Genomic DNA, 18201 nt, shown 5'->3' with positions numbered 1-18201 from the left:
TGTAGGTTCAGTCTAACCCTCCTCCTGGAGATCTACTGTCTTGTAGGTTCAGTCTAACCCTCCCCCTGAAGATCTACTGTCTTGTAGGTTCAGTCCAACCCTCCTCCTGGAGATCTACTGTCTTGTAGGTTCAGTCTAACCCTCCTCCTGGAGATCTACTGTCTTGTAGGTTCAGTCTAACCCTCCCCCTGAAGATCTACTGTCTTGTAGGTTCAGTCTAACCCTCCTCCTGGAGATCTACTGTCTTGTAGGTTCAGTCCAACCCTCCTCCTGGAGATCTACTGTCTTGTAGGTTCAGTCCAACCCTCCTCCTAGAGATACATTTACATTTACATTTAAGTCATTTAGCAGACGCTCTTATCCAGAGCGACTTACAAATTGGTGCTTTCACCTTATGACATCCAGTGGAACAGCCACTTTACAATAGTGCATCTAGGTCTTTTAAGGGGGGAGAAGGATTACTTTATCCTATCCTAGGTATTCCTTAAAGAGGTGGGGTTTCAGGTGTCTCCGGAAGGTGGTGATTGACTCCGCTGTCCTGGCGTCGTGAGGGAGTTTGTTCCACCATTGGGGGGCCAGAGCAGCGAACAGTTTTGACTGGGCTGAGCGGGAACTGTACTTCCTCAGTGGTAGGGAGGCGAGCAGGCCAGAGGTGGATGAACGCAGTGCCCTTGTTTGGGTGTAGGGCCTGATCAGAGCCTGGAGGTAGTGAGGTGCCGTTCCCCTCACAGCTCCGTAGGCAAGCACCATGGTCTTGTAGCGGATGCGAGCTTCAACTGGAAGCCAGTGGAGAGAGCGGAGGAGCGGGGTGACGTGAGAGAACTTGGGAAGGTTGAACACCAGACGGGCTGCGGCGTTCTGGATGAGTTGTAGGGGTTTAATGGCACAGGCAGGGAGCCCAGCCAACAGCGAGTTGCAGTAATCCAGACGAGACTGGGTAAGGCCTAAATGTCACAAATACTCCAACTTCAATCAATTCTCTCAATTACGCTTTAAGATACAAATTGCAAATATGTCAACAATCCATGGAGTGGGTTTTATTTTGGGTTGCACTGACAAGGCATTTATCATTTGTCCACTGCTGTTTATTCTGCGTATAGATTGAACAAATAATAAAAATGTAATCCTTCTATGGATTACATTTTGTGAAAATCCCCAAAATCATGTTGTTGTTTTGTTTGGTGAGGAATCATCCAGCACAGCTCTGGGTAGAAGTTGTCCTAAGGCACAGATCTAGGATAAGTTTGTCTTCCACAAACCCTAACCGTTAAAGGGGAAAACACAAAGCTGACCTTAGATCAGTTACTAGAGAGAGAATTCATCATAATCAATCAAAACGGATCCCTTTTCTCAGGCCCCTGCCCCAATTCCCAGAACAGCCCCCCTGAGTGAAAGGACTGGAGCATTCTGGGTGATTTAGTAACTAAAATACTGCCACGCTTCCCCTTGGACATAAGTCTCCAATTACTCACAGTTCAACAGTGTCTAGTGTCTCACATACACACACACACACACACACACACACACACACACACACACACACACACACACACACACACACACGGGTGGGGGCATTCTGAAGGCATTCTTTAATAGTCTGATTATCTGTAGATGTTTCTGCTATCTTTCTGCTAGCTGATTGATCAGCTGACTGGCTTCTGCTAAGTAGCAATAGTGGACACAACAGGGTTACTCAGATCATCAGGGCCACAATAAGTACACTAGCCAGATCCCTGAGGCTCTACTGTTGTACACAGACAGAGTTCATATTGCTGGAAGATCAATGACTTTGCTACAGTCAGCTGCATCATTTTAGCAAGAGATTGTAGCAGCATGGATTTGCTTGATATGTTAAGATGCTTATGAAATGATTGAATTTCTCTACATCATATTTCAGTTGGTTTTGAGTGTGTGTATGTGTGGATGTGAGTGTGTTTGTATTACCTGAGCTGTCCCAGGTTGTAGTAGTGTGTCTCTCCGTCAGTGGAGCGTATAACACACAGGCTGTAGCAGGGCTGGAGCTGTCTGAGCTCCAGCAGAACAATGGCCAGGTAGTGGACAAACAGCAGAGAGTCCACCAGAGACACAGCAAACTGGACGATACCCTGGTAGTCCTCATCCTGTGAGTCGAGGATCTACTGTCTTGTAGGTTCAGTCCAATTCTCCTCCTGGAGATCCACGGTCCTGTAGGTTTTCAGTCCAACCCTGATGTAGCATATCTGATTGTGCTTGTGGTCTTGAGCAGCTAATTAGTAGAATCAGGTGTGTTAGATTAGGGTTGAACTGAAAACCTACAGGACAGTAGATCTCCAGGAAGAGGGTTGGGCAGCCCTGATGTAGGGGGAGAAGTCATGCATATGCAGTGGTGTAAAGTACTTGAGTAGTTTTTTGGGGTATCGTCACTTTACCAATGAAATATTTTTGACAACATCCCTGGCCCTCCCTAATGCCTCTGATCTGGAGAACTCACTAAACACAAATGCTTCATTTGTAAATGATGTCTGCATGTTGGAGCGTGCCCCTGGCTATCAATAAATAAATAACAAACAAGAAACTTGTGCCGTCTGGTTTGCTTAATATAAGCAATATTCAATGATTTATACTTGCACTTTTGATACTTAAGTATATTTAATACCAAATACTTCATCTTTTACTCAAGTAGTTGTTTACTGGGTGACTTTCACTCGAGGCATTTTCTATTAAAAGGTATCTTTACTTTTACTCAAGTATGACAATTAGGTACTTTTTCCACCACTGTGCATATGTTGATTTATTATGCCTAAATCAACACCCCCCCTACAAGTGGAACAGCTGTATTGCTTGGTGGGGTAGAACAACACCAGCTATTCTTATGTAATGTACATGCTTCAACAATCACATGTACAACCAACCAAAACTTCACCTTTACAAATCTTTCTTTTCATTTCTTGTAGAGGAACAAGTTACACAATTATTGAAACAAATAATAGCGCGTATTGTTTTTTTTTTGTTGTCTCGGAGCAGATATTCAAATCAGACATGAGACTTCCTGTTAGGTCATCAGGTTAATACTTTATTTGTTTGATTGTAGCGAGGAGAAAGAGCGGGAAAGAGGTGAACAAGAGGAAAGTGTTAAACAAACAAACAAGGGACTTCTGGGAGAGCTGTGGCTACAAAGCCTTTGTGTCAAATCCAGACAAAGTTTTCAGGCAACATTAAAAACATTTCATATATTTGAAGAAGAAACAAAACAATAACGTATTTGTGGACTCTAAAAACTATGGCACAGTATTTACCTAAACATACACAATACCAAACAGTTTAGCCACACCCCTAGAACTATGACCAGCTTCATAGCACATTAAGCCACAACTTTTCTCCCGGTCATTTGCCTTTTTGATAGATTCACCCATGTAATCATTTCCATTTCTTAAGCCAGAAAAAAAGGCACCTTGTCTGAAATCTGGAAGATCCAAACCATTTGAATACAGCTCGTTTAAATATACTGAAGCGGAGGCACAATTCATTTGAACTTACTCGACATAATGTAAATATGTATATCGTCACCAGAATTCACTCTGTGTCTATTTGCAGGCGTTTGGGTCAGTGATTAATCACCACGATGGCAAAAATATGTGAGAAGAAATATATATTTTTTTAAACGAAACACAAAAACATGTCTATCTAGTGAAATGGCCTCGATGGGTACAGTATGGTGAGTCTTTACAGCTGGGTAGGGAAGAGGGTGAGCTCGAAGAAAAACACTGAAAATAAACACAGGCTGTCCATATACAGTACCTCGAGGGATATGCTGCTAAGAGGCAGATGCTTTTCGGTTCCCCCCATACAGACACACATACCAGTGGAGGCTGCAGAGGGCAGGACGGCTCATAACAATGGCTGGAAAGGAGCTATTGGCATGGCTTTAAACACATGGAGCCCACGTGCTCGATGTATTTGATACCATTCCATTTCTTCCGCACCAGCCGTTTCCACGAGCCTGTCCTCCCCAATTAAGGTGCCACCAACCTCCTGGGCTACATACAGACACACGCTTAGAGAGAGACACACACACACACACACACACACACAGAAATACACACAGAAGGCTTGTAACCACAACCAAGTGGAGGCCGTGAGCCCCTGCAGTCGGTGTTTCCGTCCTCCTGCCCGAAACGAACAGTACAGCGGTTTCATCGCACACAGACACCATACACACTCCAAAAAGAGGCTGTGTCAATTGTGCGCGTTTGGGGAGGAACGGGATAAATTGGACAGCTCCCATACGGATTGTGAGAAATAAACGTGGTAGCTGCTCGGTTTTTTGGGGGTTACACTGCAGAACAAATACAAAACCAAGACAAAACAGAGATGGTGAGCTGAGATAGTGGGGGCGACAGAGGATGAGGAGCCACGGGAAGGAAAACGTGAGAGATTTTGGATATCGAGAATAATACAAAACGGTTATGAAGCGAGTGTTGCTCATGCTTTTGTGGATACAGAACCTAAGTTTCTTGACATGTTCCTAGGACTACTGTAAATACGCATACCAGACTTCATAACGGCTCTCCACGCGTTATTTTTCGAAGTCGGAAAAAACTGAACCCCATCGAACTTTATGCACCTAACCTCTTGACTAAAATGACATTCATATTCATAAGTGTACTCAAAACCCCTTTCATTTGCTGAAGCCACTTCTGTCTAGCAAAAGGTGATATAAAAGTCAAACAAAACAAACACATGTAAATGTAACGTACAAGAGAAAGACACCTACAGAATAAAGTCCCACACGACATCTGGGGAAACTCCGAGCCGCACAACGGATGCTGCTAAGCCCGGCCCTACAACACCGGCTCTAAGGGGCCGGTGACGTCACCCTTCTCTTCTCTGCCCCAGAAAAGAGGAGCTATTGGGACACGAAAAGCTGTTTTACACAAGCGGGCCCCACTGTGGCGCCATCCGACTCCATTTCCGTTGTCCTTTTCTATGCCCTTTCAGTAAAGAGGGGTCATTTTGATTTGACCCCGGAAGCTCCGTCGAGGGTACTGACCTAGGTGCGCCTGGCCTCTGTGGTTCTCTTAAATCTCCCTCGCTCGCTCTTTCCAGATATTACAGGAATTGCCCTGCCCTGATTCCACCCCTCTGTGTTTTTCCTTCTACACTCCCCCGCTCTTCGAACCGGCCTAGTAAACGGACTGTGTCTTTGTTGGACACCAGGAGGCATCAGGGGGAGGAAAAGGGCCACCGAAGATTAAAAGATCAACCTATTTCTTATGTTGTTGTTTTTTTTCAAACCTGGGAAGAGATGAGATGAGTACAAGGAGAACAGGAAGTGCGTGGTCTACACTAACCTGTGTTTCTCACCCAGTGGTCAGCTACAGCTGAAGTACATTTACAGATCAGCTACAAGACTTGTCAAGTCTTCACCCCCCCCCCTCACCCCTTTTATAGGAACATTTTGCAGTTGTTTTGCGCAAGGTAAACGCTAACATGAACCCCTAAGCAGACTCATCTGGCCACTATAGTAACATAAGTCCACAAGATCTGCCATTTGTCTCAAGTACAGACTCTACTCCATCCATACGGTTAGCTAGCATTGCTACTTTGGGAACTGGAAACAGAATAATTCCTTCTACTGAACTATGCACGGACCTATAAAAGGGCTAGTCTAGTGTTGGAATGCTGTTAACACCACAGAACCCCGTGGAATGATCAGCGCTCAGATGGCAGACTGCAGCCGTACAGCCGCTCGCATTCAGACACACCAGGCGAACAGAAGCCAACCCCAGCGTGCTCAACTGAATAACTCCTACATACAGGTCACGCACAGCTCCCACAAACACCCGGAGCACACGTTCACATGAGCGATCACACGCCACACTCATTTGATGCCATTTCAAGCTGATCCCTTTCCCTCCCTAAAAAGCGTCCCCCTAGAGAGGTGTATTCGTGATCAGCATTATGCAGTCACTGTAAAGGAAAGCAGAGGGAAACATTTTCACATCCTGTTATTATTATTATTATTATTATTATTATAGATATCATAACGAGTCGGAGAAGACAATTATCCAAGCGCTAGTGCAGAACTAGTACGACAGAAAGACATGAGAACAGAAGCCAGAGGAAAGGAGAGGAGGATATCCGCCTGTAATGATGAAATGTGTCCCTTCTTTCCTCACTCATCCTCCTCCCATTCATCCTCTCTGCCGATTCAACGCCGAGGCTCTGACTGCTACTTCACAAAAGAGAGGCCGGGGACTGTGCAAGTGGACTCAGTAACCATAAGGAGACGACTCCACCCCTTCTTCCAACCACAGGCCTGGTCATCCACTTTTAAAATACAATAAAAGGGTCACTTCTCTCTACAACCTCTACGGCTTGCCGCCGCCGCTGCCGTCCCGCTGCTTTCTACTGCTGCCACCACTGTTGTAGAGGCTGGGGTTGGCCACTAGGTGGTGTGGCAACATGCCAGTGTAGGGACCAGCTGCAGCAGCGTAGTTGAAGAGGGCAGGGAGGAAGGGCAGCGGCGCCACCTTGTCGTCCCCAGGGGCCATCATGTTCAGAGCCATGGGCAGGGAGGCCAGGTTGTAGGGGTAGGCCAGCAGCTGCGGCCCGTAGAGCAGATGGTACGGGTCTGGGTAGAAGGGCAGTTTGGCTAGGTCCCCGGTAGGCATCATCTTCCCCAACGGCCCGAAGGCAAGAGGCCCGGTTGGGTAAGACATGAGCAGGTTGTCCTCCTGCTTCTTGCCAGAACAGTAGCCGCTCTGGACGATGAGGGGCAGGGGGTAGTCCTGCATGGGGTATCCCCTGGCAATGACTTCCCCTCTGTGAGGGTCTCTGGATGGCGCTGGGGAGTGGTCCTGGGGCTCTGCCTCGGACGGTGGGGGGACCCGTGGGAGCAGTAGGGCGTGGGCCGAGGGGCGGTCGATGCCACCGACTGACCCAGTGGGCAACTGAAGCCTCTCGGGGCCCCGTGTGCCACACATGGACTGGGAAACTTGGCGGTTGGCCTGCATCAGCAGGTCCATGGCAGTGGGGGAGAGGCATGGGGACACGGTGGGCCGCCTCTGCAAGGGACGGTTGTTAATAGTGGTTTGAATGGGTGTGTGTATAGGGGACGGTGCGGGACTAATTGGCTCCTCTTTGGGTACCAGGAGGATCACCTCCTTGTCTCTGAGCTGCTCCTGTGGGGGTTGAGATGCCCCCCTAGTCTGCTGAACCCTCTCCATCTCCCTTTCTCTCCGCCTCTCCCTTTCTAGCACTCTGTCCATATTCCTCTCCCTCTGCCTCCCCCTTTCCAGCTCTCTGTCCATATCCCTTTCCCTTTCTCTCTGCCTCCCCCTTTCCAGCTCTCTCTCCATATCCCTCTCCCATTCTCTCTGCCTTTCCCTCTCCACCTCTCTGGCTAGGATTGAGGACATAGTCAGGTCTTGTGCTTGGTTGGGACTGGGGCTCCGGGACAAGGGCAGGACCCTGACATCTTGGGCCACTGGTGAGTCCTTAAAACCAGCATGATGGAGGAGGCCCATCCCACATCCCTGCCTCAGTCCTTTCTCCACAATATCTCCCTCCCGCTTCACGCCACAGACCCCTCGGAGGGGCACTGTTGTCATAGCAACGGACGGAGGAGCAGCAGTGTGGTTGATTCTCATCTGCGAGGTCAGGTGCATGTTCAGAAAAGCGGTGGGTGGTCCCGTGACAGGTGCAGGGCTGGTCTTCCTGTGACTCTGTCCCTCCAGACTCCTCTTCCTGGGGGTCCGGTAGTCCAGACATTCAGCTCCACTGCTCATGACCAGCACACCCTGGAGGGGCGAGGTGCAGGAGGAGGGAGAGGGTGTGGGCCTGTTAGAATCGGGGATATCGACCATGGGGATCTCTGAAGGGGGCTGAATAATCAGTGGACTGGGCTCTCGGTCAGGAACAGGAGTGGCGAGTTCATGGAGTTCAGGGCTGCTGCACAGTGTTGGAATATGGTGCTCTGCTTTCACTTTGCTAGGCTGGCTCGCGCACTGCTGTGCCTCTATGCCCTCGCTGCTATGCTGTGGTTCTGGGACAGGGTAGCTGATAGCTGGGACAGACTGAACAACGGGAACATGGCCACTCATGGTGTCGAGGTCTTTGCTAGCAGTGCTAACTGTAGTCTCTGCTGCTGCTTTTGGCTCTGGCTGGGTCTCCTCCCTTTCCCTCTCCGGGGAGCTGCTTAACTCGTGGCGCCTCACGTGGCGGTTTAGCGCCGAGGATGTCTTGCATACCTTATGGCACTGCAAACAGGTGTGTCTCGCCAACGACCTCCTGCTTAGACGACTTGGACTTCCCTTCCCTAGTATAACCCTCTCTCTCGCCCGGTCTACCTCTGCCAGCTTAGTCTCCCTCTCCACGCCCTCATCTCTGGACTGAGGTCCCGCTCGGGGTGGCACGGACAGGGGGTCGGGGTCTTTGGGGTGCCGAGTTCTCTGGTGATCCTCCAGCTGGTCCCTGGAAGGGAAAGGGGCCCTACAAAGGAGGCACACAAACTCCAGCAGGTGGCTGAGCTCGTGTTTATCCCGCTTCCTGGAGCTGGAGAACCAGCGGCCACACGTATCGCACTCCGACGCGCTGCCATCGGACCAGGGACGGCGTTTTGTGTCCATAGGGGAGACTGAGGTAGCCAGAGGGGGTTGGGGGGAAGCCAGGGGAGGATCAGTGGTCTTAAGGTGGGCCTCCTGGATTTCTTCCTCCCCCTCTTTGTCTTTCGAAGGTATAGGGGAAATACTGAGGGATTCAGGTACCTCTCCCTTCTCTTGCTCTATGTGACCTTCCACCTCCCCCTCCACCTCATCCATCGTTCCATCCTCCTCGTCTTGCTCCCCTGCCTCCTTATTTACATGGTCCATGATTCCCTCGGCCCGCTTCATAAGCCGGAGGGAGCGTTTGTAGTGCAGTTTGGCCTGCCAGTTCTTTGCTTTGTGGACGTGCGGGGCCTTCCTCTTGGGTTTGTAGGAGTAGTAGGGCCTCCAGAGGTTGTCCTCATCGTCCTCACTCTCCCCCTGCTTGCGCACCTCCTGGCGGAAGTAGTACTCTCTGACCTTGCCCGGGGCTATGGGACTTTTCTTCCTGCTCTCCCCATCTCCTCCTCTCTCCCCCTCGGCTCCGGTGCTCGAGCTGCGATGGGAGCGGTGTTTGTGGTGATGGTGGTGGTGGTGAGAGTGGCGAGGTTCCTTGGTCTCCAGTGGGGAGGAGTATGTCCTTTTGGCTTTGGAAGGAGGGGGGCTCCTGTCCCTCTTGAGGTCCGTCTCGGAGATACTGCGCTTGACCATGGCCTCCTCGCCTATCCGCACCGTGATCTGACACAGCGGCCCGGCTCCTTTGCCCTCTGACGACTGTTTGGCTGAGGAGCCGTCACTCTTGCTGGACTTATGATGGGACCTACCCGTCTCTGATCTCCTCTCCGACTCCTCTGTGGCATCTGAACTGTCCACTAATTTAGCTCTCTTCCTATGGCTCTCCGTACTCTCCCTATGCTTTTTAACAGGCTTTGCACTGCTCTTGGGGAGGAGTGTCTGGCTGTTGCTAGATTCAGGGGAGGGACTGCTCAGGGGGCTTTTCCCACCCCCGGAGGTGACCTGGTTGCTATGGACAATGACGGATGACACTGCTGTGCCGTGCACTATGACTGATGGCTTGGGGTGTCCGTACGTGATCACCGAGGACAAACCCAACTCTGGGCTACCGCTGACCTTGGGAGTTTTAACTCTGTTGCCAACGGATACCTTGGAGCTGCTGCCACGACTACCTACCTTCTCGGATGCTGGCTCTCTGTCTGCTACTCTCCCTAGGGCCATGTCTGTTAGGGAAGGGAGACGGATCTCTCCCTGCTCTAGGGCTACTGTGAGTGGGAAGCTGGCAAGGAACTCTTCAGGGTCTGGCTTCACACCCTTGGGTAGAGAGCCACTGATGAGGCTGCGCAGGTCACCAGGGTCCAGGGAGTCAGGCAGGCTGCAGTCCAGGGGCAGAGGGACGGAAGAGGGGTCGGAAGGGGGCAGCTGCAGGCCATTGGCCAGGGAGTCACTGTAAGTCTTGTAGGGTCTCTTCTGGGAACGCATGGGGAGCAGGCGGTAGAACTTGAGCGCGTTGACCTTCTGCTTGTAGCCGCCGTTAGCCGTCTTCTCGCTGGAGATGAGGCCCGGGCTGATGCCGTGGAAAGCCTTCTGGTGGGTCTTCAGGTTGTAGTACGTGGCAAAGGCCTCCCAGCAGAAGATGCACTGGTAGCGTCGCTCGCCCGTGTGCCACACCTCGTGTTTGGTGCGGTACTCGGCCAGGGCAAACACCTTGTCGCAGAAGTGGCAGGGGTACTTGCGGCGCCATGAGTGCACGTTGGAGTGGCGCTTGAGGCTGGACAGGGTCATGTAGGAGCGCTCACACACCGAGCAGAAGTAGATGACGTGGCCGTCCACCACCTTGACGAAGTGGTCCTCGTCCCCCACCAGCTCGGACACGTCGCCTTCGTGTCGAACTAGGAGACCTCGCCCTTTCTTCCCTTTTCCAGGCTTCATATCTTCCTCGCCTGCCCCCAGAATCTGTCCACCCTCCACCCTAACCTCCCCTTCCTCCAGGGGCTCCTCTTTTGGCTGGATGGGGAGATGGGGGAGGTTAGAGGGGATAGCCGGGGTCAGAGCGTGCCTGCAGGAGGCCTCGTGGGACTGCAGTCTCTTGTTGTGGATGAAGGCTTTGCCACAGTGCTGGCAGCTTAGGGCCCGGCCGCCACGGTGCAGCCGCAAGTGGGCCGTGAGAGACGAGGCGGAGCTGAAGAGGCGGTGGCACACCCCACATATCAGCTCCGCCTTGGGGCCATCTGGGGGGGTGGAGGAGGCATGGGGAGGAAGGGGGGTTGGGATGAAAGAGGAGGAAGGGTGAGGAAGAGGAGGAAGGTGGAGGGTGGGCGGGTGGAGGTTTGGTCCAACTTGTGGGCTGCCCACCCTCCCTCCTTGTTTTCCTGTTTTCTCCTTTCTCTCTGTGCCCTGCCTCCCCTGGCTCTGATAGGCCACGGCGCTCAGGTTGAACAGGATCTGTGCAGTGTCTGAGGGGGAGGCTGTGCCATTGGTCAGTCTGTGACCCTCCCCTGGGTAACCCACTATAGGCCCATTGGAGGACCTAGGGGTGAACCTGTGGAACTGGGAGTCCAGACCGGCTTTGAAAAGAGGTGGGGGGATTTGGTGTCCTTTTTGACCAGTGCGGTAAGATCCATGGGAGAGGAAGAAGAGGAATGGGAGGAGGAGGAAGAGCATGGAGAGCTGTCATGTCGGGGCTGTTTAAACGGCCGCCGTTTGTCCGTGGTGGCGGCGGCGGCCAGTTTCCATGACGACCCCTCATTGGACCCCTTGGAGCCCGAGGAGGAGTGTCGGCAGCGAGGGGAGGACATGGCCGAGGAGGGGCGGTGGTTGTGAACGGTGAGGGCGGCGGGCAGGGCGGCACTGAGGGGGAAGCTGAGGGTGATCTTAGCGTTCTCTGGGCCGCATGCCCCGTCCTCCATCATGGCCTCCCCTCCTCGGCCCTGCCTGCTTTTACCCTTCATCTCCCCTGGTTCCTCCTCCTCTTCTTTAACCAGGTGGGTCAAGAAGGGCACCCCGAGGCTGAGGCCCGCCTCTGAGAGAAGCCTTTTCCCCTTGTCGTCCCGGCGGAGGACGTGGGAGGTGTAGATGAAGTCGAGCAGGTTGGACAGCACTCTCGACTGGAGGTGAGGCAGCTCCAGGACTCGCTCAGCCCCCCAGAAGAGGGGGTTGATGACGGGTGTCCAATACCGGATCCGAAGGCGGTGGGGAAGACGTCGACAGCAGCAGCTGACGGAAGTACTGGCTGCAGGCGGTGCTGGCGGCGACGAGGTTGACGTCACAGAAGAGGGTGGGCCCGGCGGCCAGGTGCTGCTTGTTCAGGCGCAGCAGGAAGAGGCTCGCGTGGAGAGGGTCGCACACCTCCGGCTGAGGCACCATGACCAGCCCTCAAAACCTGAGAAACGACAAGAGATGAGTGTTACAGCTAGAATGGATCCCTGCAGGCATTTTTTTGGGTAAAACGCTGTAGATAACCGCTACATTTGAATGTATAACACCAGAAAAACTAGATTCTCCTTCAAATATTCCGCCACGCTAAAAAAATATATACTAGAAGTAGCATGAGAAACGCAATAAAACATCAAAACACAAATGTTGAATGCGCCGAGCTGTCTGTTTGAACTACTTAGCAAACAGCTCGGACACCCATGCATATCCCACAAGACATGCCACCAGAGGTCTCTTCACAGGCCCCAAGTCCAGAACAGATATTGGGAGGCGCACAGTACTACATAGAGCCATGACTACCTACATGGAACTCTATTCCACATCAAGTAACTGATGCAAGCAGTACAATTAGATTTCAAAAACAGATAAACACACTTTATGGAACAGCGGGGACTGTGAAGCAACACACACAGGCACAGACACATGCGCACACACACACACGGATTCAGTACTGAAGATATGTGGTAGTGGTGGAGTAGGGGCCTGAGGGCACACAGTGTGTTGTGAAATCTGTGAATTTATTCATTTTAAAATTGTATAAGCTACACTTAATTTCACTGGACCCTGGGAAGAGTAGATGCTGCCTTAGCAGCAGCTAATGGGGATCCATAATAAATACAAAATACACGTTTAAAAAAAGGGAATGGCGAGAGGAGGGAAAGAGAACTAGAGGGAGGACTGTGGCAGTGCTGGTTTAGATTTCAGCACGCAGAGACGGGAAAAGCATTCCAAGGATCCATCTCGGCTGTACCACAACATTCCCGTCGCCTAATTGGAAGGCATTCAGATTTAATCAAGAATCCCCGAAATAGAGTGTTGACTTACATCCCATAGCCCTGCTAACTTAAAATAGGTTCCCAATTGGTGGGGCTAAAGGGGGGGGGGTGATTCCCATCACAGCCTGCTGGCCCATTCCTGGCAGTGGTCAGAATTTGCTGGCCATGACTCTAACCATTATTTGTGAAGGCAGAGGGAGAGGAGGGGAAAGCGGGAGCCAGGGAGGGTAGGGGTGGGGGTTGTGAAGTTTTTTTTCTTCCGCCCACTGCATCCGGTTCTGTCGCAGTTAAGCTCGAGAAGACGAGCAACGGTCGACGGGGCGCTTCCCATTTCAATTCTAATTTGAACGCCGATTGCGGAGGATCCACTCGCCTGCGATCTATCCATATTCAGCTCACAGATTCGCAACAGGCAATTCTTTTGTTATTACATATTTAACACGGGCCGTTCTATGGACTCTACAGATTGGGGAAGACGGCTGTTGAGGCCTAATGGTGCGGCAAGAAGAAAAACCCTCAGTCATGCTTTTCTGCCTGCGTTTTCAAGCAGCAGGGCAGGCAGGCCTCTGTAAAATTCCACAGGCAGCCCTGAACAGGCAGGAACTAGGTCAGCACTGTTATTGCAGAGGGAAGAGGAGAGAGAGAGAGAGAGCGAAGGGGAGAGAGAAAAAGGGCCAGGCTGGAAACAGAAACACAGAAACGCACAGCACATACACAGCAGTACAGACAGGCAGACAAACACAGACACACCCCCATGGGCACAAATGCACGCAACCATACATACAGGCACCGGCAAGCACACTCACGGCCACAAAAACAAACGACTGATGGTCGCGGATGGCCTCGCTTAGAAAAACGCATGCAAAACAATGGGGTGAAGCAGAGGAGTAGCCCGCCACAGAGAGTCTGTATAGGTGGAATGAACTGAATTACAGGACAGAATAAGCAGAGCTTTGAAAGTGGATTAAAAGAAAAAAACGGAGAAAAACAAATGCAGGAGAGGGTCACACCACGCGCACGCTAAAAACCGGTTCACATGATACGCAACGAAACACAGACAGGTGAAGTCGCACAGCTACACACCATTGCTCTCTATTTACCCAGCGACACAGACGAGCACGGTGACTACGTGGATTAGCAGGAAGTGTGCACATAGCTAAACGGAGATACCTGGATGTTTACTGTGCAGTGTGCTGTGATAAAGCATTGTCATGCAGGAAACCCCTGATATTAGACACCAGCTACTCACAGGCCAACACAGCGTGAAACGACATGAGGACTAAAGACGTCACGGTGTCATCTGGTGCGCCGCGAAGGGAAAATTAATCTGCCGCCCCCCTCGCTCTCGCTCTCTTTCTTCATCTCGCTGTGACGCACACAACTGCATCGCCACAACCAGGGCCTTGAACAACAAACTGGCCATGCGTGACATTGGGGGGGCTTCGCACACACAGGAGTACACACCCTCCCCCCACACACACGCAAGCAAGCGTCTGACCCCCAGAGTGCCAAGGACCCAGCCTCGCCCCCTAAAAAATAACGTGCCCTTTCTGAAGGATGGTGATCCACTCAAACAAACACATTCGCTGAAGGAATGTCTGTCTGCGCTCGCCGTGCTGCGGAAAAAAAAAACAGAACCACAAAAAAATCAATGAATGAATGTGCAGGTACACTTGTTGTGGGACAAATGACTCACTTACAATAGGTAGAAGAACATTAGCCAGAATCACATCAGCGACAGGAAGTTGGTAAAAGAAAACCTTCAATGCTACACTCCAGGGTCACAATGACCACGTTACTATTAAAGTAACTGGAGTCCTAATCAGTTAGTACGCCATGGCTCCGACCCCATCTCCTTCATGTGTAGAGCCAAGCCATAGATTACTTACTGCAAGAGACTGTTGGGTGGCTTTCAGCTAGCATGCAGAGGAGAAATGTGTGTGTGTGTGGGGCGGGGGGGTTCACGCTGGAGTGGGAGTTAGTTTGCCCGTTCCGCACCGTGAGCGAGTGGGGTTGTGGAAATAGGAAGGTGTCGGTTGGGCTCTCCCTAGTGTGGAACGGCCAGTCAGGGGGGCACCAGTTGGGCTGTGAAAAGGGGGCTGTCGCTGGAGACAGAGACTGAACTCTCCACAAACCCCCCAACCCAGAAAACATGGTGGAGCCAGCCAGATGGGGCAGAGGGAGTAGAAGGAGGCGGAGAAGAGGAGCAGAGGGTGGACGTGTCAACACCCCCCCCAATCACTCAGCGTAAACTGTAGTATCTCAACGATTTTGCATGCCACTCCACACACCAGCTAACCTGCCCCAGGTTAAAACACCACCCTCGCCATGGCCTGTTAGCTCCCAACCCAGCACGTAATTCCTGGAATTCTGCCACATAATTGAATCATGGGAACCATTAAGGAGGAGAAGGGGATGCCCCCCCCCCCCAAAAAAAAAGTACCTTGAGTCATAAGAGTGGAAACACTACACCAATTACCTTTTTGAGGTAATTTCCCTCAAATAATTTTTCAATTTTGCACACAGTCCCTCTTAAGACACCACGTACACACACACACAACGCAGGTCTGTTAGTCATGTACAGCGTAAAAAGGCTCAGGATTGTTGGAGACGTAAGCAGCCACCAGACACTAAATCGCCATTGATAGCACAAGGCCACGTGAATGAGGGGACAACTCTTGATAACATGGAACGCTGCTCCAACGTCCCCAGAGGGCTGCTGCTGTGGCCGTAGCACCGTTGCTACAACACAGTACAACACCGTCCGACCCAGAGTGCATCACCCGGCAAGAGGCCAAATCATGACTTCGTAGACACTCGCTTTCTGCTAAAAAAAAAATCGCTCCTATCAATGAGAGATTTATGCCAAATGTCGCAATCTCAGTTTCAAAAAATGGACAAATGGAATAGCTTAAGCGGGAATTGCACGTAAATACAGCATTGGCAGGTTAATCTTCCAGTGGAGACCAGTGGCATAGAGCCTAGACAATATACAAACAAGAAAACCTGTACCTGAAAACCAACAGCTGCAACGAAGCAACAAGGCCCCGATAACTCATGACCCCTAAAGCCTGGTGGTATTGTAAGTCACATTTCCCATACAGTGAAGCCAGAGGCTTGGCATGGCAGACACGGTGACCCATGGGGAAATATTTGACAGAGGGACCCTTTATTGTTTGTTTAAACAAAAAAGGAGGGTTTGGTTAGTTAAGGAAACAGCAATAGGGCTGTGATGTCAAAATGCCCTCCAAGGTTTAGCAAGAACCGCCTCCGGCTTCCAAAATAACCTGGCAATAAGGAGGATATTATGACACACCAAAGACCCAGGGAACAAGAGAGACGAGAACAGCATAATCCCGGCACTAGATTATATATCAGGGACATGCATGTTCAAGTTGATTCCCCAACTCTCTGTGTCCTTTTGGGAGTTTAGTTCATGGAGGAAGATCGTCCGACCGGTCACAGTGAGAAAGGGTTCCCCTAAAATACAAAGGACCATGTCATGTCAATGTCCATCGCCTTGATCAGACGAGCGTCAGCTTAGACCCGTTGATCTGGACTGATTCACGCGGATGCAAAAGACGCCGAGAAATGTGAAGTTTCATCACAATCCCTGAACGAGTCATCGCTCCTGAAAAAGAACTGCGTGGTGCGCCAGCGAGACAGGGGAGGATGAGGGAGACGAGGCCTCTTATTGGCGCCACACCGTACACACACACACAGTGCACAGGCACACACACTTAATAAAATCTTCCATTTCTCCTGACATACAAAAACAACAACAACGCCGGCGATGGAGAGACTGAGAAAAACAGGCAGAGAGAGAGAGAAAAAAAAAAGAGAAGAGAGCAACATGTCAGCCTCTCACTGCTAGGCAAGCACACAACGAGACAACGTACCTCGGGAAACCTCCTGCTGCACCTCTGCTGTGATGTGTTCTCCCTCTCCCCTCTCTCTCTCTCGGGCTCTCTCTCCCTCGGTCTGTGTGAGCGCGCCGCTGTGTGTGAGCGCGCGTCTGCGAGAGACGGGGCACACACAGGCAGCAGTGTGTAAAGAAAAGAGGGCAGGAGCGACTCTCGCACTCTGGCTCCCGCTCTCCCTCGCCTTCTCTCTCTCCCTCTCCTGCTCCGCTCGCTCGCTCGCTCACTTCAGTTTTGCCTCTGACACATGATTCTCAGTGTTTTTGCCTTTTTTTTTTTTCAGCAAGTGAATTTTTCACCCCCCCCATCTCTTCTATTCTCTATCCACCTCCTCCCCCACCCCCTCTGAATCCAATCCTCTTTTTATTTGGAACTGTTGTTCTCCAGCCACACACACGTGCACACACAAACACGCACACTACTTTATATACACAAAGCCTGGCGAGATAGGGAGAGAGAGAGAGGGAGAGCAAGGCAGAGGACGCCATTTAAGCAGTTAGTTACGAGCACTGCCAGTCCCCAAAATGGCTGAAAACAAACAGGACCAATGCCAACAAAAAAACTGGGAACTAGGAGAGATAGAGCATGGGGGGGGGGGGGGTACAGACAACAGTCTGATGGCCGATGGAAGTACTCTTAACTGAAGAAAGGAAGAAGGCAAAGATCAAAGAAAGAGAGATTAGGGCAGGGACACACTGCCCTCTATTTTTATTGCCTCTTAAAAGGTTTCAGGTTTATGGGGAGCGAGCGATGGCGACAAAAATCAGGTGTGTGTTTCGGGTTCACTGCGAGTGTGTGTGTATGACCCTAAGGCCAACTCTACCCTGCTGTACGACTGATTGATTGACAGCCAACAGAAACCTGCGTGGCCTTGCCGTGTTTGTTTATGTCAAAAAGATCCGTTAACTTACCTGGCAAAATAAATAAATAATTTACTAGGATCCAAATGGAAGAAAATAGACTGAATCGGAGACTTCCTTGACTGCTGTGTTTCATCCTGAATTTTAAAATAGTTTCATTTAGATTTTTGGGAGACTGGCCAAAACAATACCTCATAATTCCAAAGGGGAATGATAATATATAATTAAATAATATATCGCAGATGCTTTTATCCAAAGTGCCATAGTCATGCTTGCATACATTTATTTTTATTTTTAAGTAAGGGTAGTCCCGGGGATTGAACCCACAATTATTTTTTTAACCTTTATTTAACTAGGCAAGTCAGTTAAAATGCTTATTTTCAATGACTGCCTAGGAACAGTTAAACTGTTCAGGGGGATTCTGCCTTGTCAGCATGGGGATTCGATCTTGCAACCTTTCGGTTACTAGTCCAACGCTCTAACCACTAGGCTACCTGCCGCCCCACTATCTTGGCGTTGCAAGCATAGTGCTCTACCAACTAAGCTACAGAGGCCCAGAGAATTATGATGTCATTATATATATAAATATATATATATTTTTTTTTTTACAAATGAATCAAAAATGCAAAGC

The 18201-nt window shown here is 50.7% G+C and overlaps 1 protein-coding gene across 1 annotated transcript; it reads right to left on the bottom strand.

Moving 5' to 3' along the window:
* Window positions 1-3031: 3031 nt before the first annotated feature.
* LOC115139080 (uncharacterized) lies at window positions 3032-11884 on the bottom strand (the record flags this gene model as incomplete). The annotated part of the gene is given in 2 exon segments (XM_029676251.2): window positions 3032-11210; window positions 11213-11884. Coding segments are annotated over 2 exon segments (5532 nt in total), but the record flags the coding sequence as incomplete, so codon positions are not given.
* Between the last annotated feature and the right edge of the window lie 6317 nt (window positions 11885-18201).

Source organism: Oncorhynchus nerka, linkage group LG12 (assembly GCF_034236695.1).
Source record: "Oncorhynchus nerka isolate Pitt River linkage group LG12, Oner_Uvic_2.0, whole genome shotgun sequence".
Taxonomy (NCBI): Eukaryota; Metazoa; Chordata; class Actinopteri; order Salmoniformes; family Salmonidae; genus Oncorhynchus; species Oncorhynchus nerka.
Note: the sequence above shows the minus strand (reverse complement) of the source record. Positions and strands in the feature narration are given on the sequence as shown.